Genomic DNA, 27,982 nt, shown 5'->3' with positions numbered 1-27,982 from the left:
GGATTGGTGCATCCTTTATGGCTTGTCTGAGCTACTCAAAATAAATGATAAAATTATATTTTTTATTAATTATTTTGATTTATATATTTCTAGAGTGAAATGGAGCATATCTGTTATTTGTTCTATTAAAAGAAATATTGCTGTCTGTCCATTGTGCCTGTTTTAACATGTTGTCCTACTATTGCCCAGGTCTCTGCAGTCCCACAGCTTTTAACTCTGTTTTCAACAGAACATTCTCAGAGGCCTTTTTGACAACTTCTTCTAACACGACTTCTGTTCCTTTGGCTCAACCCCAAGGAGGTTTCTCACCATTTTAACACCTCTGCCTTGACTTTACACTTGATCTTGTTGTTGAGCAAAAAAAAAAAACATACAATTGATACCCAGTCCAACAGAAAGGCATTTTTATATCGTGAATAGGGCTGGGAGTCATCCAAAACGGTTCGATTCTGGTACAGGTAATGATATCTTGACTTCGATACCAGTTACTTAATGATACTAATTTGATCAAATCCATTTTAACAAAAATAACTTTAGACATTACAGTCCAAAATGTTCGTTTTCATACACTTTAGGGGGGCATAGTGTAACCCAGGTTATTTTCTGTGAATATAATGCCTCATGCTAAAGGTAAGATGTAGCCTATTGAAAGTTGGTACTTCAAAACAAGTAATTTTTCAATACATGAATGGAACCAATTCAGACAGTGCCATAAAAGTTTGGTTCCAAGCCCTCACTATTAAAGATTGATTCTTTATAAACTTAGAATCACTTTGTTGTGATAATCGGGAAAATCTTTGCATATATTGTGATCTCTGGTTCCCACTCTCTGATCTGTGGCAATTCAAGTTCAGCTTTTTTTTGGGTCATATTCTCATCAAGAAATCGAGTCTTTTGTGCTAATAGTTTGGGTGTGTGCCGCATAACTTTAAAAAAGTCATACTCCTCTGTCTCTGCCCTTCTTTCCCATTTGTTTCTACAATTACGACTATCAAAAAGGAAAAAATGCCTCCCGCCCGAAAAAAAACATCATCAAACCTTTGATCCTCTAAATGGTGGCTGTCTCTAAAATGTTTTAACATTACTTCCACTTCTGGCCAAATGATGGCTTTCAAAAGGATCTTAGAAATACAGAGCACAAAGACTTGTTATAGTTCACCAGCAGATTGTACAAAAGTGCCCAATTGTAATTCTTAAAAATCTCGTCGTGGCTCTCAATTGTCCTCGTTCTTCACTTCAATCTGTGTACAGCATAAAGCTGATGAAACTTGTTGACTTTGGCTTCGTAATTCAACGATTTAGCCAGCAGTAACCCTCTCCTGGTGGTGTCCTCTCTGAGCTCTTTTCCCATATGGCGTCCATTTGGTGGACAATCTTTTGGTATCCTCAGGGCAACACCACAACATGCTACAGTAAAAGTAATGTGCAGGCTGACTTTTTTTCTCCTCAGCTAAACTGATAAAAAGTCATCATTGTTTTAATCCTATCTTGTTTAGGTCACTTGAAGTCTCTGTGTTTCTTCATCATCACATTATGCAACCCGTGTGCCTTTAGACGGGTATGTTTTAGTTTTAGAATTGATTTTAAGACCTTAATCATGTGTTTTAAGCACAGGTCATATACTGCAGTTTTTTTAATCTTAAAAATATAATATAATAATTGAATTATTTGCCTCATTTTGTTTATTTTTTCATAGCCAAGAATAAGTCTTATTTTGGATGCATTACATGAAACTTCACACTCTTCGCCAATTAATCATTTCCATGAACAATTGAATTTTAGAAATATGGCAGTTTTTCATTTTGCAGGTTGGCCGGAAAGTGAGAAGTGCTGAATCCTCATAAGCACTCAAGGACATCTGTACCCTGGAGCCTTGCCTGGGTGGGCCTATCTGTTAGCAGTTAGCAGTGTCCCCAGCCAGCCTTTAGCTCCAAGGGCGGTCTCAACAACAAAATCACTACACCAAGTAAGGAAGGACCTGCTCCCAGATGCTTGAGTGGATGAATAATGACACTGTAACACAGCTTCTCTCCCTCTTTCTCTCTCTCTCTCTCTCTCTGATAATGAGGAACAGAAGAGCAGAACCTCCCCGAGGCACCGCACCTGGACTGGACAGCCTTCCTGTCTGCCCCAACCTCTATCTCCCTCAGGAGATTGGCAGAGAAGAGTAAGACTTTGGCCCCATGCCAGGTTATCAGTCTCAGTTACACTCAATCACACTCAGTTTGGTCTAATTGTAAAATTATGAAACATCTTATAAAATCACCAAATCATATTTGAGCACATCAGACCCCCGACAGTATTAGGAGATTTTTTTTTTTCTTTTTTTTAATTGTGTGTGCTTTTTCAGGCATCTTTAGTTTTAAATATAAGCAGCCTGGCTTTTTCTCTCCGCACCTATATATCGCTCTCTCTCTTTTCCCTACAGAGAAGCTTTGCCAAGATGGAGTCAATTAAAACTGTACATCTAAGTGAGAAATATTTGTTTGAGTGTGTATGTCTGTGTGTATGGTTGTTTCATAACTGCACTGTGCACTTCTTTGTGTAAATGTGTGAATTTGTGGTATTTTCGAATACGTGTGTGTGAATGTGCATGTGTGGTGTGTGTGTGTGTGTGTGTGTGTGTGTGTGTGTGTGTGTGTGTGTGTGTGTGTGTGTGTGTGTGTGTGTGTGTGTGTGTGTGTGTGTAACAGTCTGAGTATGTGTAGAGGTGGGGGCTCCCCTGGGGCCTGGCAGTATGGCGCTGTAGCGCTACAAACTCCTCCTGTGAAAACGCCTCCAATGGGACTGGGACAGCTGTGGCCAACCTATACCGCTCTGTGGGCCATAACAAGCCTTATGACACACAGACACAGACAACATTACTCCAACACTGGCTACTCTGTCTGGGTGACTCCTTGTTTTGTCCGTCTGTCAAGAACACTCTCTCTCTCTCTCACACACACACACACACACACACACACACACACACACACACATATACAAGTAAACACTCACCCCATCTCTCTTTCTGTCTCATGCCTTCTCAAAGACAAGCGATGCTTCCCTACGTACGTGATGGTAGGCTACTTTTTTTTTTTTTTTTTTCCATATAGCCCACTGATTCTGCCTCCCACGCAGCGACTTGGTGTCGTCGTCAAACATTAATTTCAAACAGGAGTTGTTGTGTGAAAGGAGGAAACAAACCACATAATGAAGAAATAAATAAATTAACAAGCAGCTCAAATGCATTTATCTTGTCGGTTATTGTATATAAGCACGAGAGAAATAGCACCTTACAACGCATACTGTAAGTAAGCTCTGGAAAATCCATTTTGGACTTCCTAAATTTTAAGGAAAAAAATCACTTTGTTGTGTTTTGGTGAAAAACAATTGCTATGATCATAATATTCAAACAACAAACAGTAGTGACACAATAAACTTTTTTTTTTTTATCTTTTGATTTCATTTATTTAACAGTCACCAGATGATGAGATACATTCTCTTAAAAAAGAAATAGACAACAGAACTGATATTCTTTTGAGATTTTAAAAACTATTATACAATATTTTTAATATATAGATTTTGTACAAAATAAAAGTCAGTAAAAGGGGCAAAGGGAGAGTGACATCTTAAAAAACAGAAGAAAAAAAAAGAGAGAAAGGGACAGGAGTTGACTCAAACAACTACCACATTTAGGAGTGACAAAGACCGATCTCTTTCATAAATAAATATAGGAAAATTAGACATCATATATAGCTCTCTTTCCAATAGCAGGGCATTGCTAAACGTCTGTAGCATAGCATATAACATAACTGCTTTGTGAGGCCCAGTTGCTTATAAAATTCCACGCATTTTCCACACGGAGATTAACTGGAACCAGCGCGGCTAAAAGCCCTGAAATAAAAGTATTTACCTCTCAATAATGGGTCTGATAGTCTGTGCCGTGCTTGACCTTTGGCGGTAACAATAACCCCCACCCCAGCCTTACCTCCCCCTCCGCACCTTTTCCTTTGTGTGCCGTACTTGGTACAGACCAAGTGCGGAGAGTCTCCTTGAGGGAACTAGAGAATAGGGGTGTCTTCTTTTTCTTCTCTCTCAAGGCCAGTGAGAAACAAAAGCTGCAGACTCCCCCCCAACTCACTAACATAGAAACAACTGAGCAGAGCACACAAGGGGAGGGTGCACGGTATTGGAGTTTAGGAAGGTCGTACTGGACTACCGACATTGTTTCACCAATGAATTCCATCCTTACGCGACGGATATTTCTGCGCTGTCCTCAACGGTCCTTAGAATTTCAACAATACAACAACAACTACAAGACAACAGAATAAACACACAAAGAGTGGACGCTGGATGGCTGTGGGGCATTGCAACCCTGCTAGACGTAGACTCATGCCACTCAGATTGGCTGATTGTTTCTCCTTAAATCTCTCCCTTTGCACCAATGTGAGAATTTGAAGCTCAGGGTATAAGCACTGAAAACATGGGAACAAGGGAACAAAATACAGATAATGGCGATGATTTACAATATGAATACACTACCTGTTTTCAGACACGCACATCCAAAGAGCATTGAAAAACTGAGGCTGATGGCTGATCAAACTGCAACAACAGGCTTTTGTTCTATCCTTGTCTCCATCTTTTCCTCTTTTTTTTTTCTTTTTTTTTTACCCTCTTTGAGCAGGCAAGCGGACAGTGACATTGGCCCCTCTCAGAGCAGGCAGGCAGGCAGAGTGACTTGGCGTTAATTACCGTTTTGTCTCACTTTCTTGGCGCATTAAGTTGGAGAGGCGAGTGGTGGCCCGGACAGCCAGGGTGAGAGATGGGAGGACAACACGTTAGATTCTCAATAATGACACATCGCTGCCGCATCACTTTGGAGATTAAAAGCAAGATGCTGAATTTCAATCAAGCTACATTAATGGCTCGGGTTGAGGAATGGTCACTTTGTCTCCACTGGCAGGCAGAGAGAGGGAGAGCGAGAGAGAGAAACTGGTACAAGAAGGCCCAGGTGAGACAAGGTGATATGACATTTTAATTCATCAAATTGCGTGCTAGCCACTAATGATAGAACCCATTTAACGACACGGTGACAATATTCTCGAACCAATGGCAAAAGGGCAGCAACAAAATGTTACATCCAAGAGAGAAGTCAAAGCGCCAAGGACTAAATGCATTACGTTATAAGTAACAGGGCTGCTGATGTAAGATGATTAATTGGAGCTATGAATATGTGAATGTCATTATCATTCAAATGGTAAGATGGATTCGGATCGGAGTTCTGTAAAAGTATGTAGTGTGAATACATTGTAACCGGTGTCAAATAGAATATATTGAATGAAATAGGTTTTTTTAAATTTGGTAAAAGGAAGAAGAGTCAGTGTCTAAGGTACCAAGCTATAGTAAATTTGAAAAACAGAAGATCTAATCACAAACACCTCAGGATTATTTTTTCAAAAATAACGGTCTCCCTGCCGCTGACAATGACAGCATATGAGAAAATGGGTCCAATTCTAATTCACTGACTAGATCCGACACTTCATCAGCAGAGCTCCTGATTTCCTCATTTGTTTCTGTCAAACGTTGCACAGCCACCTTTAAAAAAAACCCACACCAAGCTCTGCCTGAGCTGCTCTGTGAAGGCATTGCACCGCGAGATGTGACCCACTTGCATTAAAGTGCATTCAGAGTTCAGTTATCATGGTAGATGAGAAGCGATGTTGGGCAAGCACAGCTGAGAGATTGTCATCACAGTATAGCTGATATGAGGAAAAACTTAATGTGACAAGAACTATATCTCTCGAGGAGAGGGGGATCAAAAAAGGAGGGCTGACGGAGGAATTGTCGAGACAACAAAGAGACGTGGGAGTGTTGGTCCTATCGTCTTTGTGTCAAGTCAGGAATGTCACAGTTGAGCACAGTGCTTCATGGGTAGGGTAGTTATTTATGAGGGTGCTGTCCTAGACTTCAGCCAGGCACCCAACTCTGGTTGCTATGGGCTTGCTGTGGACCAGCCAGTCCGCTCATTCCCATCCCCATGCCCATGGTCACACCCATGCCCATTCCCATACCGATGCCCACACCCTGGGATAGAGAGCAGTCAAAGTTGAAGTCCATCTCCTCCCCAGAGTCCATAATGTCATGGAGGAGGATGGACTCCACATCGCAGTCCAAGCTACCATGAAACATGTCAATGTCCAGGTCAGCTGGTAGTCTCTCAAGAGGGTGAGGTTGGTGATAGCCATGGTAGTGGCTACCGATGCTACCATTGCCCATCCCCTGGCCATGGTGGTACGGTCCATTTGTCATGGCCTGGTGTTGTGGGTCTGGGTAATGGTTGTGTCGGGCATGTGGAGCGGTGGCCACATGACAAGAATCCTGGGGCATGCCAAGCATACCTGCCGGGTTTGGGGGGAGGGTGGTAGAAGCAGGGAGGTGGGCATGTGATGGGGGGCTGTACAGGTAGGGAGCTTTGTGGTTGTAGGTCTGCAACTGATTGCTGTTGCAACGTGGCGTCAGGGCCACAGCTCTAGGCGGCGTGTGGTTATGGCTCTGGCTGAGGCTGTGACCATTGTGAGAGAGGCTGTGAGGTGAGTTGTGGTTGTGGTTAGTTACATTGTTGTTGTGATTATGACTAGGTGTATGGCTGTGAGTTCTATTATGGCTATGAGCTGAGCTGTGACTATGAGGTCCGTTGTGGCTGTGGCCATTGTGGTGGCCATTGTGGTGGCCGGGGTGGTGGCTGTGATGGTTGGATCCAACTCCATTACTAGCTTGAACCATCATAGGATGGCTTTCCCTCTCCTGTCCCAGCATCATGTCCTTGGAACAGTATTGCTGCCCAGCTGGACCACCTGTTAGTAGACTCTGCAGGGCATTGGTACTGGAGTACGCCCGCATGGTTCCAGAGAAACTGGCTGGCTTGTTCTCCTGAATGGTCTGCATGGGTGAGTGGTGACGCAGCATCCCCATGCCTGTCGCCCCATAGACCCCCGGACCATAGGAGCTCTGCCCCTTCACTCCAGAGTTGTAGTGATAGACAGAGGTTTGGGGCTTATGTCTGCCAACAGCTGGATGCTGCTGGTGTTGCTGCTGCTGTGGACGATGATGATGATAACCCTCCTCCATCATCTGCTCATCCAGACTGATGGCACCTGTCAGGTTAGCCAGCTGAGGCAGCTGCTCAAGGGGAGGACAGTGATTTCCTGCCCCCATGGATGGAGAGCGGGCACTAGTTGGAGAGGGGTAGAGGTGAGGGGAGGTGGAACAGGACAGGCCACCCTCCTCTGGTTCCTCTGGTTCTCCCTCGGCGAGGATGGGTGACAGACGTCCACTCAGGGTGGAGGCTGATGAACTGGCCCTGGAATGGAGGTCTGTCCAAGCGTCAAACTCTCCATCTGTCCCAGATGCACCTCCAGCTCCTGGGAGGCCTTTCTGTGACGGGCTGCCATGGTCTGGGGAGCTCTGGAGCCCCACCACAGCAGATCCTGCTCCAATTCCAGGGCGGCCAACCCTCTTGCCTCTGATGCGGCCTTTGCTTTTTAGGTATTTGGTGCTGTTGTCCATGGAGACTGCTCGACGTCGTGGGGACTTGCCCATCTTCCCTCCATCTGGGTTCAGCATCCACCAGGAACTCTTTCCTGTCCCCTCGTTTTGCACCCGAATAAAGCGCGTGTGGAGGGATAGGTTGTGTCGGATGGAGTTCTGCGGGGAAATGAAAGAGACAGATGGTGAGAGAGACATCAAATTAAATTGAAACGCATGTAAAATCGATTACTATTTCTATACAAACCGCTTCTCAGAGTTTAAATGACATTTTAACACTTTAAATAAGTGAGATTTGCATAACATTCAGAGAAAAAGTTCCATCAGAAAATTGGAATTCTTGACATGAAACAAAATGCATCAACAATGCAGACAAACCTCATCACAACCACAGCTGTCAATGCAGCCTATAAACCACTAATTCTATACATGCTGACTCACAAAAAATGTTACCAAATTATCAGGTAATTTCTACAATTCGATGTACAGAACACGCAGAAGTAGAAACTTAACCCTCTGTGCAATCAGTGTCAACCAAAGAGAAAATTGAAATCCCATTCAAAAGCCTAAACATGTTCAAAGGACAGTTACAGATGGCATGAAGCGAGATGCTGTTAGCTTCATCCGACCTGAAACGACCTGAGACTCGGTCTTAAGACACTCTCCTTATGTACGTCAATCCTCCCACTTTCATTTGCATCAATCCATCTGTCCTCCTCTACCTCTCCTTTTAGCTGGGCTGATGTAAGCTGCTGAGGTTGGGGTACTGTATGTTTGAAGTTGGTGCCAGTCTGGCTTAGTGCCAGCCCTGTCTCTTTCACTCTCATAGCTTGAATGGGGGGATGTATCGCAAGATTGAGCCGGGAGCAAGGAAGGCTAATGGATGTATCCCACCCTCTGACATCTACCTTCACTGCCTATCTCACTTTCCCTCCCTTGTTCTGTCTTTATCACAATCTCGCTTTCTCTTTTGTCACTAAGTGCTACATATTTCAACTTGTCTAGATTTTCCCTTTTTCTCATTTTACACACATCTTTGAACATAAGTAATTTTCCACTTCTGCTTTCAATCTCTATGTCTTCAATTATACAGTGTGTCACCAATTACTTTCCCATTATCCTCTATACTGGCATGTACAGTCACTGACTCAGTAATTTGTAGGATATAGTTTTCTTTTCTTTTTTTTTTTATTATCATTTACATCTCGAGGGTTGCTGAATGTTGACGTTTCCTGATGTGGAACAGACTCTGCCGTTGCAATTCTGCTCTTTGTTGTGCATGAGGCATTTTGACGCTCAAGCAGGAAAATATCAAATCAAAAGCACCTCCTGTGGATTGGGAATATACCAGTACAATAGATTGTTTCAGATTGAGGGGTACTCACACTTCCACCATCTCCATTATGTTGCAGATTATTTGTATTCACACTGAATTACACGGCAGGGAAACAAATAGATCAAATTGCGGTGGAGAACACATAAATGGGAGGCAAGCTGAATTCAGGTGATCTGTGAATGCCTCCTTGGGTTATCTCGCTGTGACACCTCCAGCATTGGGTTACCATGGCAACCGGGTAAACGTGCAACAGCAGAACTACATCATATTGTGGTGAGAGTCAAGAGAGTCAGAGAGAGAAATGGAGGGAGAGTGGGGGATGGGGGAAAGGATGCAAGAGGAGGCGGCTGTTTGATGCTGCTGCTCCAACACTAAACAGCCTTTCATCTTGGCAGTGCAGGTCCGCAGGGGATGCCCGCTCCTTGCTTCTGACGGCTTCTCTACGTGCCGCGCCAACTCCCCGTCTCACCCTGGCTGGATCCTCCACCTATCATACCACTCCAAATCATCCCCCCATAAAGTCCTGTGCATGCCTGAATTAAAACATATGTAAGCTTTCATGCCATTCCACCGCGGCCGGCTGTAAATGGGGCATCTTTCAGAGAGCTGAACCACTTCATGCTGCAACTCTGTGTGACCTGTCTGATTCAAATCTCAATTTATCCTCGTATGAGGGAAGAGCAGCCCCATTGAACTTGGAGGGATTTGTCATCATCCCAAACCCTCTTTATCTGATGAATCCACCTGCTAGAGAGATTTGAGAGATTTCAGATGGTGGCCAGCAATGGCATCATCATCAACATCATCATCATGTAGTGGCTGCTGGCTATTTGACATATAGTTTTTCACCACGTTTTTTTTTTGCGTGTGCTGTCATCCTGTGTTTGTCTGTTGAACAATCTAAGAATAGTTCAGGTTGCAGGTGGTTCCGCTGTGGGTGTGGTTCTGTCCGGCTCCTGTTCTCTGAGTCAGGGGCAATTTGGCCAGCCTATGGCCCTCACGCCCCCGAAACAGGCAGTCACTGCTAATCCCCCTCCATCCCCGAGTAATCCCAGACAATCCTGGGCTAATCCCAAGTTGATTCAGGGGCACTCCCAGCTGGGTGTCCCACACAGAGCCATGCCAGGTCACCACAGACGCAGTGGGCAGCCTGGATATGCTATGATCCTATAGTAATACAGCGTAAGGGGAGTTGATGTGATGTGGGAAATAGGGACACTCTGAAACCCATATAGGATGTAGCGGTAAACTATTTCTAATGTTTATGTGTGCATTTCAGAATATGATTGCTGAGGCAGTGCGCTGATGTTAACCATATTTTTGATGCCTCCATCAAATCATCTACCTTTAGTATGTGCTCTGTCCATGAGGGTTGCCTTTGCCACATCTTTTACCCCCACGGGTTGAATAGAATAAAATTGAAAACTTTATTATGTATTAAATATTCATAAAATGGAAATTCTCTTTCAGGCCCCTGGCTTGCAGAGGCAGACGAATGAAGCCCACAGAAACATGCAATGACAGAAGAACACGCACATCACACGCCTGGGTCCAGGAAGCTACTTCCTATTCAAATCATACCCCTTTAATACAGTGGGCCTAGTGGAGAGGGCTCTAAATAATGAATGAACCAGTGGCTGAGCTTATGCAGAGAGATCCACTGCCTGGTCCCATAATACTGGAAAGAACAGATGGAGTCATAAGTAGTGGTGTGACTTCTTTGTTTTGTTCTCAGGGACATCCACTCTCATCAGTCTACAAACAACTAAATCAGGCTGTAAGAAGGCAATGTGGCCATAAAGTAAAAGGGGTAAAGGGCAATGGTTCTTTGACTCATTAAAGCCAATTAAGGTGAACACGGCTTCTGTTGCTGGAAGAAGAAAATCAGCTTGGCCTCAACTCTCATTAAAAATCCTGATAGCTGATTTAGATATTTAGATAATAGATACCAAGCGACAGGATATGAGTCTTTGTCCTCAGATTAAAAACTTAAGCCTTTTACAAACAAATCTGACATGTTGACACTTTTTCCACAACACATAGGTGGAATAAGCAGTGGAAAGGTTTTTGATTGGCTAAAAGAATAAAGTGTGTTCAAACCAAAGAAACAGAATTCATGAATCTCGCCTAACAGAAAACTGTTCAATATTTGTTGAGGAGCTGAAACACATTTCTGGTATTCATCCATAATTACCTCTTTAAGAAGCATTCATTCGGCTCTTGGAAATCTTACAATACCAATCAATTGCTCTTCTTTTCTCCCTCCCTTCTTCCCCATGCAAACACAGTTTGATTTAGCAACCAGAGGGGCCTATTTAGCACTGAGAATCAATGAAGTTTAATGTCTATCAGTGCCGAGGCTTAGCACACATCAAGGTCTGACTAACTACACAATCCACCTGCATTATGAGGCCAATATGGGTGCTCAATATCCCATGGCCCCAATGTGCACACAACAGCCTAACGGCCACAGTCTTGTGAGTTAAGTGACTGCGCCCAGTTGCCCAAATTGGCTTGATGCCCAACACATTCCTCTGTTGCCACTCCCGAGATGTCAGTCAGGCATTAACACTGGGATACTATGGGGGTAGGGGTTGTTATGATGGAACCAATGGTTCATCTGGGATAACCTGACTGGCTGGCATGGGTTCAGCTTGCGCTGGGGGAGGGGGGTGGGGGGTACAACAGGAGGTGGAGGGTCCTGGGCCTAAGGGGGTGGGAATATAGAGGTACCACAAGGGGCCCCTCCAAGCCACACAAAGGGGTTCCCTCAAAATGCCCCCCCCCCACTCCCCATCCCCCTCCAGTAGGCCCCCATCAGAATCCACTCAGGGTTTTTCCTGCTCACACACAGAGGGATGTGGAAACAGGTCAAATGGTTTATAGGACCCACCTTGTGGCAAATGTGCACTCATTCAAACAGAACTTAGTGAGAAACTAAGGACTGTGAATGGGGTCTGGGAACCAGCAAAAAGAAACCACTCACCCGATTCAAACAACCTCAAGAGTGAAGCAGCGTGGTGCGCTTGCCCAGCTAAGAACACAGCAGCTGTTCTTGTTGTGGCACCGGGTAAAGCCGTTTGCCACACTCGACTGGTATTACCAAACCATTTCATGCAGAATGGAGCCATTATGTATTGTCAAAGGGTATCCCTCTATGGTGCACATTCATTTGATAAGCCTAAATCAAGGGGGAGTAACAGAAGCGCTAACTGTGTTTATTGTGATGCTGTTTTTGCCTGTGCAGAAGGCAGGAGGGATCAGGGGGAGGGGAGGTTTCAACACAAGCAGTTTTGTTCAGCGCAGGAATGAGTTTTGTCAGCTAAGCCTGTCTCCAGGCTATTGGTGGAAATTAGCGCCAGCTAAATATTCGCTTTCCGTGATTGATGTCACGGCTCGCGTTGTCCCTTTGAAGGGAAATAAAGAATTTAGAGCCATGTGGATTAATAGGGACAGGGTTGGGGGAATTTTATGTGTCTGAGGGGGACTTGAAGAGCGACTGAAGGGCCTAATGGCTGCACAGATAGGGCACAATGAAGCTGTGACGATATGGTGTATCAGAGTGAGAGAAAAGACAAGTGAGACTATGACAGTGAGTACAAGAAAGAAAATTGGAATTTGCTTGTGTGTGTATGTGTGATGGAGAGAGAGAGAGAGAGATGTAGCTATTTGCCTGAGAAGCCGAGAGTCAGATGATTAAAATCCCTTTAGGAGGCTTCTTTAAGAGAGACAGATGGGCAGACAGGCCTGTTTTGGAATGCAATCAAATTGAAAAGATTAAAAAGGAGTCTCTTTTATTAGGAGGTGAGAAACAGTTACTTCTCTGCCACATGCCATCATCGCCTCCACAGCAGTGGTCACGACTGCATTGGCATGCAAGGCACATTGCAGCCCTTGTTGAGGAAGAAATAAACCTGGGATTAAGAATTGCATCTATCTGAGTGTATCACTGTGGGGTCTCTGAGGATTGGCAGCAATTGTAATTTCTTGTTGAGCAAGTATGCTTTACAGAAAAAATTCAAAAGCTTTCATTTCTTATAGGATCATAACAGGAAAGGCGAAAGGCCGACTCAAAGACTCACCGTTTGCCATCCTTATACAGACAGAAGTTTCAGTTAATCTCAACACCAAATCTGAACAGGTACAACTCAAATGTGCATTCCCTTGGCTGCCATTGTACTTGAATAGACTGAGTTTGCACAGTAGAGTCATTCAAGCACTGTGAAAGGTGCTCTGTATCCGACCCCATTATTCCACAACACTGCAGGAGTGCCATTTATAAAAAGGCTTAAAATGGAAAGTAAGTGTGTGGTAGTGTGTCTGGTAGCCTGAGATCAGGAAGTGGCTGTGGAGAGGGGTGTAATGGAGTTGGTGGGGGATTCCTGCCTGACTGTGCACTAATTGCAGCCAATGGCTGGCGACTCATCAGCCGTGCCCACCCTGGCGCCAAGGGAAGGGTTGGCATCAAGGTGGCAGGGTGTGGGATGGAGAAGGGCTGCCGCAGCTTTGGTGAGTAAAAATAGATGCTGACAGATTAGTAGAGCATCTGAGACCCGGATAGGGGATCGGAAAATCCGCTCGCCTGATGCCAGGGACAGCCGAGTGTTTCCGGGGGGCGCAAAGGGGACACAGTCTGGGCATCACGACTGACGCCCACGCAAAAAACGGGGGAGTCTCAGTGTGGTTGTGGGCACATGAATAAGCACGTGCCACAGTACAGCATGGGTGTGGTTTTTCCACTAGGACCTGCAAGGTAGGCAGAGCTCACACCCTCCCACAGAGGATTCACACAACAGGTGTTTGGGCTGGGCCACCTGTGGGGCCGTCCGCCTGCTCGCACTTCGCACCTCGTCTAGGGAGCAAACTAACATTTTCCACTGGGCTTGCCATGCTTTTGTTAAAGACCAACACGTTTCTGGAGAGGCTTTTACAGCTCTTTTTACAAGATCTGCGAGATATGCGTGCGTGCAAGTGTGCGCAACTCAATCTGCATTTATGCGAGTGCCTGTGTGTCTATATTTGTGTATCAGCCCATTTAATAGCCAACAGGCACAGTGTGGATTTGATTATATTGAAACCTCCCTCTGCTATATACAAAGAAACTGTCAGCCAACAATGGAATCAATGCAGGCCCAGGCTTTTCACACTCCGCCTCCACATAATCTCATTCATAACAATGAGAATCTCATTTCCTACATTCTAAAGGTCAGTGAACACCTCTGATCACACTTTAATAAAAATCATTCTCAGCGTTTAATTTAATTTCAGTAGAGTAGGAAACTCAGGCAGCCATGCACATGGCATGCAAAATTCATCCGATCGTCCCTTCAATTGCTTCAATTTCACAGTATGGGGAAGAATGACCACAATCGCAGGGAAGAAAAAAAAAAATAATGCACAAATACCGACCATGAGCACACTTCTGCAGAAGGCATAAAAAGCAAACAGATCATACAGAGAAAGACAAGCGGAGTCATGTCAAGAAGAACGCCACGTTTGGTCATCTAAATAAAATTAGACAATTTCTTTGGACCAACCTCCATATGTCTTTGTCATCACACATTTTAGCTCTCACCTAAACTGTACCCAACAGCCACACATTCATACTCAAACACACACTTGTGCACAAATTCACCCACTCTCTCTCTCACACACACACACACACACACACACACACACACACACACACACACACATGCCAACATGACACAAAGCCTGGCACACCGGGCACACTCATTACCGCAATGCCAAGCTACCAGTTGCTAAGGAGACCTGTGGGAGAGGGAGGGTTCCTTGTTGTTGCCATAGCAGCCGGCTCACTCCCTGCCAACTCTCTCCCTCAGGGAGAAACAAGGCAAGAGGTGGGGGGTGAAGTGGGTAGAGGTAGGGGGCAGCGGTTTAATAGGGCTATGAGGTGCAGAGGAACTTCATTAGCCATCAGTGTGCAGCGCACCAACCACTGCTCCCCATGAATGCCTACTCACATGCTACACTTCAGCCTGCAGACTTCCACTTACTCACGCACAGCCGATAGACTCCCACTTATTCACACACCTATACGGCGGAGAAGATGGAGAATGGCATGCTCAGAATGAAAAGCAGAGTTTATCTGCACGAGGGAGAGGATGAAAGGGCAGAGGTGGGTGAACCACAAAAGGAGGGTCTTGAATATGGGGGTCTGCTTGCGAAGGAAGAGTGGTCTGGCTCTAAATCACAGAAGCTGAGGTAGTTTAAGGCTGTATGGAGACAATTAAATTAAATCAATTTAGTTGACATTTAATTTCTGTTTATGTAACTAAACAGTAAAAACCATCATCCTAATGCGGCAGGCTTAGAAAGTACTATTGGGAGCATTTACGAGCATCCATCACAGTGTAGCTTCAAGTTAAGGTGTACATACACTCACTTCCATTTAGAGGAAAGGACAAAATGGAGAAAACAACCTTTTTAAACTGATCAATATTACATACATGGCCTTAGATATGAGGATAAAATCAAGGACATGAGCAGTTGGCGCACTCAAGAATGTCTTTAAAATTGTGATGAATTAAAAAAAGAATTTCACAAGTTTTAATCCTCAGTAGAATTTGAAGATTATTTTGTACGAGCCTGCAAAACAAAAAAAACAAAAAAACAAAAAAATCTCTAATTGGACATGCAGCAGCCACTTATCTGCAAAGTGTTTGTCGTTTTAAAGAGCCAAAGTAGCATCAGGACTCACAAAAATGATGAGAATAAGTAGTAATATAGAACTGCTTTCTCTCTGTATATCAATAAGATCAACTGTTGGTGCTGAAAACTGTTGAGTGCGAAAAAGACGCTTCAAAATGAATCTGTGCTCATGTGGATGGAAGCAGGATGCATGGAAAATCAAGGAGAGGAGAGCTCTCCTAGGGTGGCAGTAATTTCTGTATTCAGGAGCAGCGCTTCGAATATTGACAACCTGATAACCCATAATGCTCCTGGCTGCCTCAAATTCTCATATTTTAAGTCCCAGTGTACAGTATGAATAAAGGAGGGTATTGATTTGGTCTGAATGAACTCGGTTTGTGTATACAGTGAAGAATACCACCCACTACCCATCTCAACCTCTCCAACCCCACCGCCCACCCCCCACCCCGAGCTTGGCCAACTCAACACAAACTCCTAAGGACACACAATGAGGGATGGTGAGAAAAAGACACTCCTGTCCTGGGAGGAATGAGGAGATGGGGGACAAGAAAAGACAGGATTTACCCCTCCTCCCTCCCTCTCTCCGTTTCCTGAAACAAAAAGAGCCCAATTAAGTCAGTTTGAGTTAGGGTCTTGTGTGTGTGTGTGTGTGTGTGTGTGTGTGTGTGTGTGTGTGTGTGTGTGTGTGTGTGTGTGCGCGCGTGTGTGTGTGTGTGTGGGGGGGGGGGGGGGGGGGCAAAAAAAAATTGGTTCGAAATCACGCGTGTATGCAATACAGAGAAATAGGGGGGCAACATACTGTAAATTGTGCAGAGGGGGAGGATGGGGAGGAGAAGTAGGAGCACTGGGTTTGGGGGGGCTGGGGGAGAATATGGAAGTGGGGGTGGGGCGGTGGGGGGTTAAGGCACTCTCTCTCTCTCTTGTTCTAGCCTAAGAGGGCCAAACTTGCTCTCAGCTCCTCGACGGGAGACGCTGAAATATTAATCGCCACGCTCCAGCCGCAGACTAGTGAACACAATCGCTTCAAACTCCCACCCTAATGAGTGTGTTCATGAATGGCTAATGTGCACAGATGGGGGGCTGATGACTGGATAGATGGCAATGGGGAGGTAAAGGAGGGAGATGAGAGGAAGAAGAGGGGGGTCGGGGGAGTGAAATTTCGGCGGGGCGTGGCGTCGGCGGTGGTGGTGGTGGTGAGGGGGTGTGAGGGGGGGGGGGGGTGCAGAGGCATGCCATGACCTTTTAAGAGCCTCCTGAAAACTTAATTAAGACTAGCCCCGCGCTACTCTTTCTTTCTTTCTTTCTTTCATTTCCTCTCCCATACACACATACTCTTGCTCGAATGCCTGCGCACGCACACGCACACGCACACACACACACACACACACACAATTTTCTATGATCCCTCATTCTCATCCACCCTCCTCACAGCGTACACCGATTGCTTACCCTCTTGCCCTTGGCACGTACACCCTGTTGAGCCGATGTACAATAGATTTCTGGGGGTTAAACCTTCAAATTCGTTCACACACTTTTAAAGAACACCCCAGTTACTCTGTCACATTCACGCACATACAGATGGGGAAATGAACAAAAACACGAGTAGACATTAAAACTGCAGAAGCAGGTATGTTTTTTTTCTTCCTGTCCCCCCCGCCCCCCGTGTGGATACGTCTCAGAAAGAGAATGGAACAAATCCACAGGGCCTGGAAGAGAAAAGTGAAGGATTCTCTCACCCTAAATGCCATTTACTTCCACTGAGCAGTGGGGAGTTACATCTCAGTGATTGGTTGAATCCTAACTGAACCGTAACCTGCTCGTAACATGGGGCGCGGAGGCCAAAGAGCCCTCTCAACCGGAGTTTGTTGCATGCTCAATGTTAACGCTTCACATGCAACTTTTATGACTGAATGTGACCTGTTCTTTCACCCCGGGGATACTCTCTACCTCCATGCTCGTCACTGACTGTTCTCCTTGTCGTCGCTTCAAGTAGTGACGTCAAAAACGTCTTGATGCCATGCGGGGAACGACAGAAATGCGGGTTAAAGCGTCTTCCCAGGACTCTCCATTACCATAGAGGCCACCTAAGGATTAAGAGCACCCAGCGTGTGGACTCGCATCCAGACACACACTCGTGAACCTACATCCAGACACTCACTGCATCTAATTAGAAGGAGTGAGATGCTGTGACCTAATTCCTAACCTCTCTGTGGCAGTCAGGATCAGGGGCCTCTGCTTGGATTAGGGCGGGAAAATGGAAGAGAAGTATGGGAATGGAAAGGAATTGGACAGGGGGGGTAGTGATGGGGAGGGGTTTGTGTGCAAAATAATGGAGGGCAAGGCAAGATTTTACACACGCTGTCTTCATTAAAATGAACATACAGGTCAGACAACTATCATCATGTGACTGCAGCATCATGTAACACAATGCTACAACTTTAATCTGCAGTTTGATTCATTTAACATTGTGAAACTATGCAGCTTATATTTGTTTATTTGGCAAAAAAATATGCCATGTCAGATCCTTTACACATGCTACTTCAGTATGCTCCTGTGCATTTCGGCCATACTCAGATTATGACTTTGAAACTATCTACTTCCTGTTAACTGGATATTAAGGGGTTGAATTCAAGTGAGACCCACAATTTCCCTTTGCTGTCAACAGAATACTTCAATGCATTTATCACTATTTGTCTAATTCTGTCCTCTAAATTGCAAAAAAAAAATAAAATAATGGATGACAGTTTAACAACCTGCAGCAACAAACTGAAAATTCTGCATACCCGTATTTGTATTTCTCTGCAACTTGTTCTTCAACTGGAGTGAAGCAATTTTGTTTTATTTCAAATTCTGTCATCCATTGTGTGTTCATGCTTTTCCCCATTTCTGCTTTTACAAATGCATTCGCTATCACGCTTGCAGGCCAAAAGAGATGCTGGCAGCATCATTAACCAGATAGCTAGCTACCCTGTGATTACCTTGATGGGCCACGTCTATCCATCACATAAAAAAATTCCTGAGGACAGATGCAGCTGGATGGAGGCACATTTTTAGTAAGTGCATGACTGTGAGCACCACTGGTGAGGTTCTGCTTGTGTGCAGGGAGACGGTCAGATGGTCACGCACGCACGCACACACACGCACACACACACACACACACACACACACACAAATACACATCTGTCAGCAACTTTGCATGAGCTTGATGCATGTATGAGGAGGTGCTGCACCTCTATATGTTCTGTGTGTGCATGTCACCACTCTCCTGGAAGGGGGGCTGCTGCGTTTCCGCCTGAGCGCGACTGTCAGTGGGCATCACTCAGCCCTGCAGTGTGGCAGGACGCGAGGATCATTAGTGGAGACGGAGGGAGCGAGAGAGGGAGCAGAATGGAGGAGGAGAGTAAAGGAGGGAAAGGGGAGAGAGGGGCAGTGACTGTGCGAGTCGGGCCGTGCGTCTTAATGTCCGTCTTGAGAGCATTACACACACGGCGATGCACTTTCCTCTCAGTCACGCAATCAGCCCACCGCAAAGACCACAGCGCGGCCCCCCCGACCCTGTTATTTTCTCCCCTCCGTCACTCTTCTTCCCCTCTACCCATCTCACTCTCTTTCACCCTGCATCTCTGATTGACCCCCCTCTGTCCCTCCCCATCTCTCTCAAGCCGTGCCCTCACTTAAGCACAGTGCGTTGCAGCTTTTCATTTCCCCAACTCCAGATTTATCCATCCTGCTTCCCTTCTTCGCTTACATTTTTCCATTTCAGCCCATTGCTTCCATTTTCACCCACTCTGTGCATCACACGGCCGATCCTCTCCTTGCACTAAGCATCACTGCTACTTGACCTACTCTTAAACCGCAGCAAGGTGAAACAACTGTTCTGCACATGCGAGACATAAGCTCATCTCACTTCTTTTTTTTTGACTTTGTCCCTCACTGCATCCCGGTACACATCCATGCAGTAGTTCGTGCCAGCCATTTACTCCTTCAACCATCAGCTTATTCATTTCTACATTTACCCATCAATCCATCCATTCAGCTGACACTTTGTGTCAGTATGCTTCATGTCCCCAGTCATTCGTGCAGCACTCCACCATCAACCTCCTCTTCTATCACTGCGCTCACTCACTCTTTTTAGTCAGAACGATCCCTCTGATCTCCTTCTACTTCTTGCTGCAATTACCCTATGCCAAGTACCAGAATCAACATGCATGACATTGAAGCAAACACAACAGCTTCTCCAAAGCTAGCTAGTGTTAGCACAAGTGCTAATTCTCCCTTAGTTTGCTTACCGAGTATGTTTCCAGGTTCAGGGGATCCATCTGTTTGCTTTACTGTTGTAGCATTTATCACACACAGATTAGGCCCATTCTGTAATACATTTGTCCCAGTGAAACATTAGTGAGCGTGGTGTTGGCGCCGGCTGCGAGAGCAGTTTAGGCACAACAGCCCTGCTGATGACAACAGTGCAGCAGTATCATGAGGTTAAGCGAAGCAATCTGGCCAGATGCCTGCTCAGCCGAAAGATTGAAGCGTTTCGGGTAGCGTGGCGTCAGATATGAAAGCGTTTGCACTCGGAGCATGTGACTGACCAGGTGTAAAAGAGGACAGAGTGACAGCTACAGGGCAAACAAGGCCACTGATGCTTTCATGTTTTTGGAGATGAAAAAAAAAAGATTTAAAAAAAATGGCACATGGGCCTTAGTGGGATTTACTTTTGAAACAAAAATCAAGCCTGAAAAAAAACTTCAATGTTCTTGAACCCTTTTAAATGTTTTGTGCTAATCTCCTCTGATAAATAACGGCAATGAAGAATTGACTCTCAAAATGTCAGAATTAGTCTCAAACAATTTAGGTATTTGTCTCACTCCGTTAAACAAACAAAAAACACACCCCTTGTCGCAATCATACTGGAATCTTAAAATGGTTTAGTTGCAGAATGGAAGTCGTTTTCAGAGGTCAAAAAAGGTTTGAACCGAATACCATCCCACAAAAATCCCCCATTTTTCAGGCCAGTGTTTGTTTATAAAATGAGAAAATATTCGTAGATTCTAGCTTCTCCTCTATGTGCGTAAAGATTTGCCACTATTGTCTGTCTTATGTAAATATATCCCTTTGAGTTTTATAACCAATTAAGAACAAATAAAAACGGACAAAATAAGAAATGTAAAGATGAACTCTGAGTCTTTGGATGCATTTTTTTGTGCTATTTTTTCTCAATGTTCTCTCAAATCTAAATATTTCTTCTGTCAATTGACATAATCACAATATCAAGCAATAATCAAAATAACCATCAGTTGCAACCCTATTCAAATCTGAATCACTTTTTATGTCCATGATGGGATTTGGCACTTACGACATAATGACTGATCTTTGTGGCCAAACAGGATGTAAAGCTCCCCACCACCTCAATCCCTCAGCGCCCATCTATCCCACAGTTTCTCATCATAGCCAGATAACATCACAGACTGTGCCCTTTACCACATACCCCCTCTGTCACAAGGCTGATGCTCACACGCATGTGTATTTATTGAGACAAACATCAACATGTATCTCTTTTTCTCTCGCCTACAACTTCCCTTGCATGAATTGCAAGCTCTTCCTAATCACCATTCCAGACACTTACAGCCTTGGAGATGTAAAAAAAAAAAAAAAAAAAAAAAAAGAAAAGAAAAGAAAAAAAAAAAAAGAAAACCTGCACAAATATACATTCGCATAGCCTTGACCCCGGCCCGATCCCCCCGGCTGCATTTTTTTTTGCACCTCCTTGCCACTCATCTACATCTCTCCCCAGACAGTCTTTGGACATGGATCACTTGTAAGGATTTGAGAAAAGACTTCACTAAGCTGATTGCTAAAGGAGAGGGGGGCAAATTACCGTTGCACAACTGCACAAAAACCTTCTTGGGTCATGACTTGCCTTATGTAATAGATTGTGTGTGTGTGTGTGTGTGTGTGTGTGTGTGTGTGTGTGTGTGTGTGTGTGTGTTCCCGCAATACCACCACACACCCCTCCGCCCCCTCCCACCCCTACCCCACGCCATTTACCCATTTTGCACTAATTGAGGGATCTTTTTTCGGAAGCTGTTATTGCACGCATTTAATTATTTATTTTGACGGGAAGCAATCTGGTGGCTAGTGAAGAGATCGTGAATGCGTTTGTGTGTCTGTGAGCGAAAAAGGCCAGCGGGAGGGGGAGCCGGAGCAAGACTAGGTCAGTGTAGCTTTTTGGGGAAATGTGTGTGTGAGGGCACAGCTACTGTAAGTTAACTGTAACTCTATGTCTGTGGGGCTTTGCATGTATGAGTACAAGTACATACGAAATTTACCGTGTGCGTGCGTGGGCGTGGGCATGTGTGTGTGTGTGTGTGTGGTGCATCTCAGAGTGCATGGCTTTCTGAGTGCAATGGGACTGCACTAATGGACGCACACTTGAGCTGAAGTGTGCAGAGTGTAGCTGAAGTGCAGCCAAGTCTGGCTTCCAGTTCTGCTTGGAAGCCCTATAATCTACTCTCTCCTATTTGCTTTTCTCTCCCTCTCCATTTTCCTCACTTCTGTCTCCTTGTCTTTCAATCTCCATCTCTCTATCAATTTAATATTTTCATCCCTTCTTCTTTGAGTGAGCCAGCCTCCCCCGTCTCCCCGCTGTCTCCCCATTAAGTCTCTTTATCCTGGTTCTGAGAATGAAGAGACACGGATCAGCATCATCGCTGGCTGACTGTGGACTTTCCTTTTCTCCTTCGTACCCCCCACACCACCCCCACCCCCTTCCTGCCGTGCAGTGAAGAGAATGAAATAAGGGAGGAGGACATGTAACCACCAGTAGTCTTGACCTTTATCAAGCTCCAGCGCCTGAGGCAGGGTGAATGAGACATTAAGAAAATGACTGAGCATTATTAACCCCTACTTACTCACACACTCACACATTTGGCACACTGTCTGGTCTGAACAATGGCTCTGATGCCTTTTTAGTTTTTTACTTTGGCCCACACTTTTCTAGCAGTTAGGGATACGCTGCAGCCAATTGATCAGACTGTGAATACCGCTTACATATTCTGTGTCACGTCACTTTAGAAGGAAAAAGAATGGCAGGACCGGCCTGGCCTGCCAGCTCCGATTGTTTAGCGGTGATTGATCCCTGCACTTCTGCGAATGCCAAGTCCTGTTGAGAATTGATGTTTCATTACAAAGCAACTGCAGAAGTTCTTCAAATGACGCGTCAAGCTAGACGTGTGATAGCCAGCTGCTAACCCTGACAGTTGTAGTCTTAGCCAATTGTATTTCTAATAAGAGATTATTTCCTTGTCTCTCTCTCTTCTTCTTCTTCTTCTCTCTTTTTTTTTTTTTTTTTTTTTTCTCCCCTGCATGCACGAGCGCGAGACTGGTGCATGTGTGGCCATCCCTCTTCTCCAGTCAATCAATGAGCAGAGACAATTCCCCGAGTGACATTTACGGAGAAGAAAGAGAGCCATTTATCACTTTAGTTTTGGGATAATAAAAGAATGACTGAATGAGCCAGTGTGTGTGTGTGTGTGTGTGTGTGTGTGTGTGCGTGTGCGTGTGTGTGTGCGCGCGCGCGAGAGAGAGAGAGAGAGAGAGAGAGAGAGAGAGAGAGAGAGCACAGACAAGAGAGAAAGTACTAAAGATGAAAAGGGGATTTCAAAAGCACATGAAAGGAGCAGGAGAAATGAGCGAGGGAAGAGGGAAATGAGTGATAAAAAGGCTACTTTGTGGGGAGGACTGAGAGTGTGAAATAGAACAAGGGAGGAGAGAAGAGAAGGCCGTGAGTGACTGACAGTGAAAAAGAGAGCAGGAAAAAAGAAGGGTAGGGGGGGCGGCGGGTGGAGGGGGGGGCTGGAGTACAGAAAGAAAAAAAGGCAGAGACATAGGAGAGGCGAGAGAAAAAGGCTCTTGGCGCATAGAGAAAAGCGAAGGAGAAAGAAGGGGAAGAGACGGACACGAAAGAAAAAAGGGGTCCAAGAGAAAGACAGAGGGGTAGAGGAGACAGTCTGGAGACAGAGCGAGGCAGACGTGCCGAGTTCATTCAGGGCTATGAGCAGACTCTGAGTTCAGACCTCACACGGTCAGCATACTAAACACCGGACCCAGTGTCCTGACCCAGATTCATGCCACTGACATACAGATCCAAATTGGGAGGGAAGAATGTCAATGTCAACCCCCCCACCCCCCTCCCCTCCACACACACACACACACACACCACCACCACCCTCCTCTCCCCCCTCGTGGCAATACCTTCCCTCAAACACACAAAAGCACACACACACACACACACACACACACACACACACGCACACGCATGCCTCCCCTCCCTCCCCCTCCCCCCTCGTTCCCAGCTGGTCTCACAGTCACCTCATAACCCAACAACCTCACTCCAATCCTGTAACCTCGCCACACATATGCTGGCTCTCACACAGATCAGCTCACACATGAGCTGTTTTACACATATAAAATGCACAGGCCCACACGAGTGAAGTGATTTCTTTCCAAGGTTAGTTTCAGCTTTCCAGCTCAGGTGAGCAGACATTACAGCTCAGCAGGGTGCTGACCAGCCGCTACCCGAGGTGACCTCCGCGGCTCCATCCATCAGCCGCGGGGCGCGCGGTTCAGCCGAAGCATATCCACCATCCATTAGCATAACAAGCATCTTTTCTGAACATAACTCTTGCTACTCCTCCTCTCCGCTGCCCTCTTTTTTTTTTTTTTTCTACCCACCTGCTCCAATCAGTCAGCGTTAACTACATTTCCCTTTCTGAGGCGACTCCCTCCATCACTCGCCAGGACCGCCGAGCTCAGGTAAACTGATCGACGGCCCCTTGCACGCTCCACTTTCCCCTCCCACAATCCTTTTTGGCTCGTGACAGGGGGCTTGATGGACAGGCACAGGAAAGCGAGGGGACCCGGCACATGGCTGCCAGAAGGGGTCCGGAGATGGAGCGTTGTGAAATACACCGTTCACTTCGGCGTACATCATCTCTTTCTCAGGGACAGACATGGCAATATGCGCGCATAAAAACACACACATTTACACACATGCACATGCGCACGGCCATCAATCCCTTGCATACAGGAAGAGATATCAGACGGAGAGAAAAATTGAATTAAGAAATATGGGCAGCGTGATTTGTGGGAAGCCAGTTTTGCGGCTGGGAGAGAAATACAGCTTGGAGCGCACTTCTTCTTCTTACGGTCTTAGAAGAAGAAGAAGAAGAAGAAGAAGAAGAAGAAGAAGAAGAAGAAGAAGAAGAAGAAGAAAAAGCAGAAGAAGAAAAAGCAGAAGAAGAAGAAGAAGAAGAAGAAGCGTCTGTGTTGTTTATTTAAAGCTCCCATCTAGTAACAATGGCTTGATTTGAAATATTCATATCGAGTACATGTATGACAAGATCAGGCCCATTATGTCGCACTCTATGCACGGCTTCACTGAATGGGCTGAATGGAAACCCATCAGTCAGTGTAAATTATGAAGACAAGATACATTACATAAAACCTATAGACGGGCATGAAGAGGAGCATTATTGTAGCTCGATATCAATCACGGCAACACGCGTTCTATAGTATCATCAGTATGATAATATGCTACAGGCTATTTCAAGGATAAACCCGCCATTATAATATTTCACAAAGCCTATAACGAAATGATAACATTAGGCTTTGTGCAGTGTGCATCATAAGGCATTATATTGCTCATGTTTTAGATTGATATGCAAGTATACAAATGGTACTTCAACCATAATGAACCATAAATCATATAACCTATAAGGATCGCAACGGAGGATTATTTTTCTTTCGGATCGAGGTTATTGTTATTGTAAATCAATTAAATATTTTGCCTTCAAAACTATAGCCCAAGCAGAAATCTTGTTTTGTCTGACCAACAGTCCAGATTTTATTTAATTCATAGCAATACAAAACCAACAGAAGCAGCTAAACATTTGAGAAGCTAAAAAAAATAAATAAATAAATAAAAATATATTTTCTTTCGTAAATACAAAATATTGAGAATCATTTTTCTGCTGGTCAACTAATCATTTAATCAATTTATTGTTTCAGCTCCACAAAAATGCATCATCTTCAGATTGGCCAACAAAACAAAGCATTTCGTGGTATTGCTCAGACAGTGTAAGGTCTGTATCTTAAAGTACAAATAAAAAAAAAAAAAACAGCACGTCACACTATTTTAGGTGTACGCTAATATGCAGCAGGCTAGCCAAGGGGCCGTCTTGCTGTGATAGGGGAGAGCGTTGGAGACGGAGCAGAGCAGAGCAGGCCCTGTAGTGGTGGAGAAAAAGACAGAGAGAGTCAACCCAGCGTGACTACCGACTGCCTGAGTGGAGCAGCCTGCCTGCAATTAAGGTGGAATCAGGGAGAAATCTGCGCTGCCTTGATAATGAGCCTCGTCTGAATTATTAACGAGAGCTGTTCCCCCGGGACCCGGGCTCCCACTGAGCCCATCAACCCCCCCCAACACACCCACACACACACACAGACTCACAAACATAAACTCATACAGGCAGAAGAGAGAAATACGTTCAGAGACCCACACACACACACACACACACACACACACACACAGGCGCGCACACACACAGGCGCGCACAGAGAGAGCAACAATCACACATTATGCACATTGACACAGATGAGCAACAAACATGCCACTACACATGGAGAGCGAAATTTCTCGCACCGCGAGGGCATTTTATTCACATGCTGAAGTGAACATTCAAACCCATTTAAAAACATTTGTAATACAAACGTTTCTCTGGGACAAAATAACTTCAGCCGCCAGCCATCAGATTAGACGTGACAGACTTGACTCTGTGCTACAATGAGATGCTTCACCATAGCGACGGACTGAGTCTAGAAAATGGCAAATATCTCGCATATTAGAAGAACCCTCCACCGTGTGAATCCTCTTCAGTCAGTGTGCACTACTGAATCGAGCATATGTAACTACAACAGGCATTTCCCTAACCATGGTACGCTGGAGAAAAAACATACTGAGGTATTTCATTTCAAGACCTGTTATTATATGGTGAGTCATGTTTTGTGTATTTGTCATTTTATGGTCATGAATGAAAAATGTTTTAAGGGTTCTGGGAGCAATATTAACTCCACCGACAATGATCTGCGAGTCCTACCGTCATTTTTGGTCAGCAGATCCTCTAAACTAGTGACTACAGGGAGATTTTATTAATAGGACTACAAGTCACAGGGATGCCTGTGTCAGTAGAACCCGGCCGAAGAGTAACGGAGCAGAAACGCAGTGACTGCTACTCGCACTGTATTGAAACGTGGGCATTGTGGGCGTATGCCTCGAACGTACTGTATGTCCAGCGATGCTGCCATGACATAGCTCGTCTCTGTTCCCTTCCCTTCTCCCCCAGTTTCATAGCTGGCTCCATGGAAATAAAAAGAGATGTGTTCTAATCACCCACCACTGGTGTAACACTCAAGGCCGCCGCCACCGCCGCCACCACCCCCACCCCTCCAACCAATCAAATCTCCATGGCATCAAACTCGCACGGCCTCGGAGAGAAACACACACCACATTCTGTCCCTGCAGCTGTGAGTGGCTTTGCCAAAGAGTTTACCAAACAGAGCCACGCCTTCCGTATGAGCCAATCGCCGAGAGTCAGACAGGTTTCAAAACAAAATCAGACAGCAAAACGGCACCACAGAAAGTCACTTCCACTCTCGAGTTACCCCCCCTCCCCCCATCCCAAAAAAAATGCCTCACCCCACCCAAGAACAGAGTGTTCCTCCGTGGGTGGTTTGAGGAAGCACAAGTGCGTTGTGAGTTTTCGTGCAAATGTGTGAGTCTGAGCCAGAGGGAATAGTGGCAACCATCACCCTAAATAGTGCAATGGGAAAACAACGACAATTTCTCTCTGCTTCACTACGCTTCGGGGGGGAAAAAAAAAAAAAAAAAAAAAAAATGAACCAAGTATTTAATAGTCTGAGAAATGTCACCAAACGAGAAATGCAGAAGAAAATACAGAGCCATGGGTAATAGACTTGGTAAGAAATGCTTCAACAGCTGAAGTTCAGTTCAACTGAGAACATCCAAATTAGTTCAACCCTGTCGAATTGGGAACTTGACGGCCTCATCCTCCTAAAGACCCAGTAGCTGAGAGGAGTCGAGCTGTGTAAAATCCAGCATTGTTATCCTATTATCTCCGAGATAATGTGAGATATGAGATTTCTCCTCGATAAGAGGAGGCTCGGTGCTTAAGGCAGTCTAGATCACTGGCAGGAGACTGCTAAAGCTCAAAATCCTGACGCCATAGCCCCCTTGAGAAAGACTCCTCACCTCAATTGGCCCTTATACCTAAAACCACTAAGACAGAAGGAATGTATAGAATGTGTAATTAATGGATAGATAGACGCAGCAAAAGAGAAAGAGGCAGAGATAGAAGAGGAGATAACATGGGT

General features: G+C 45.2%; 1 protein-coding gene across 1 annotated transcript in view; it reads right to left on the bottom strand.

Annotated features, from left to right (window-relative positions):
- Positions 1-3,361: 3,361 nt before the first annotated feature.
- The window catches only part of LOC138193954 (forkhead box protein O6-like), a 30,840-nt gene continuing 6,219 nt past the window's right edge, over positions 3,362-27,982 (bottom strand). The window contains exon 2 of the mRNA XM_069142291.1: positions 3,362-7,686. Within this exon, the coding sequence (XP_068998392.1) occupies positions 5,950-7,686 (1,737 nt within the window). The 3' untranslated portion in view covers positions 3,362-5,949. The remainder of the gene's footprint in view (positions 7,687-27,982) is intronic.

The sequence above is a fragment of the Embiotoca jacksoni genome, unplaced genomic scaffold, assembly GCF_022577435.1.
Source record: "Embiotoca jacksoni isolate LCO1_2020_lvr unplaced genomic scaffold, fEmbJac1.0.p SCAF_11, whole genome shotgun sequence".
NCBI lineage: Eukaryota > Metazoa > Chordata > Actinopteri > Embiotocidae > Embiotoca > Embiotoca jacksoni.
This window is presented reverse-complemented; position numbering and strand designations above follow the sequence as displayed.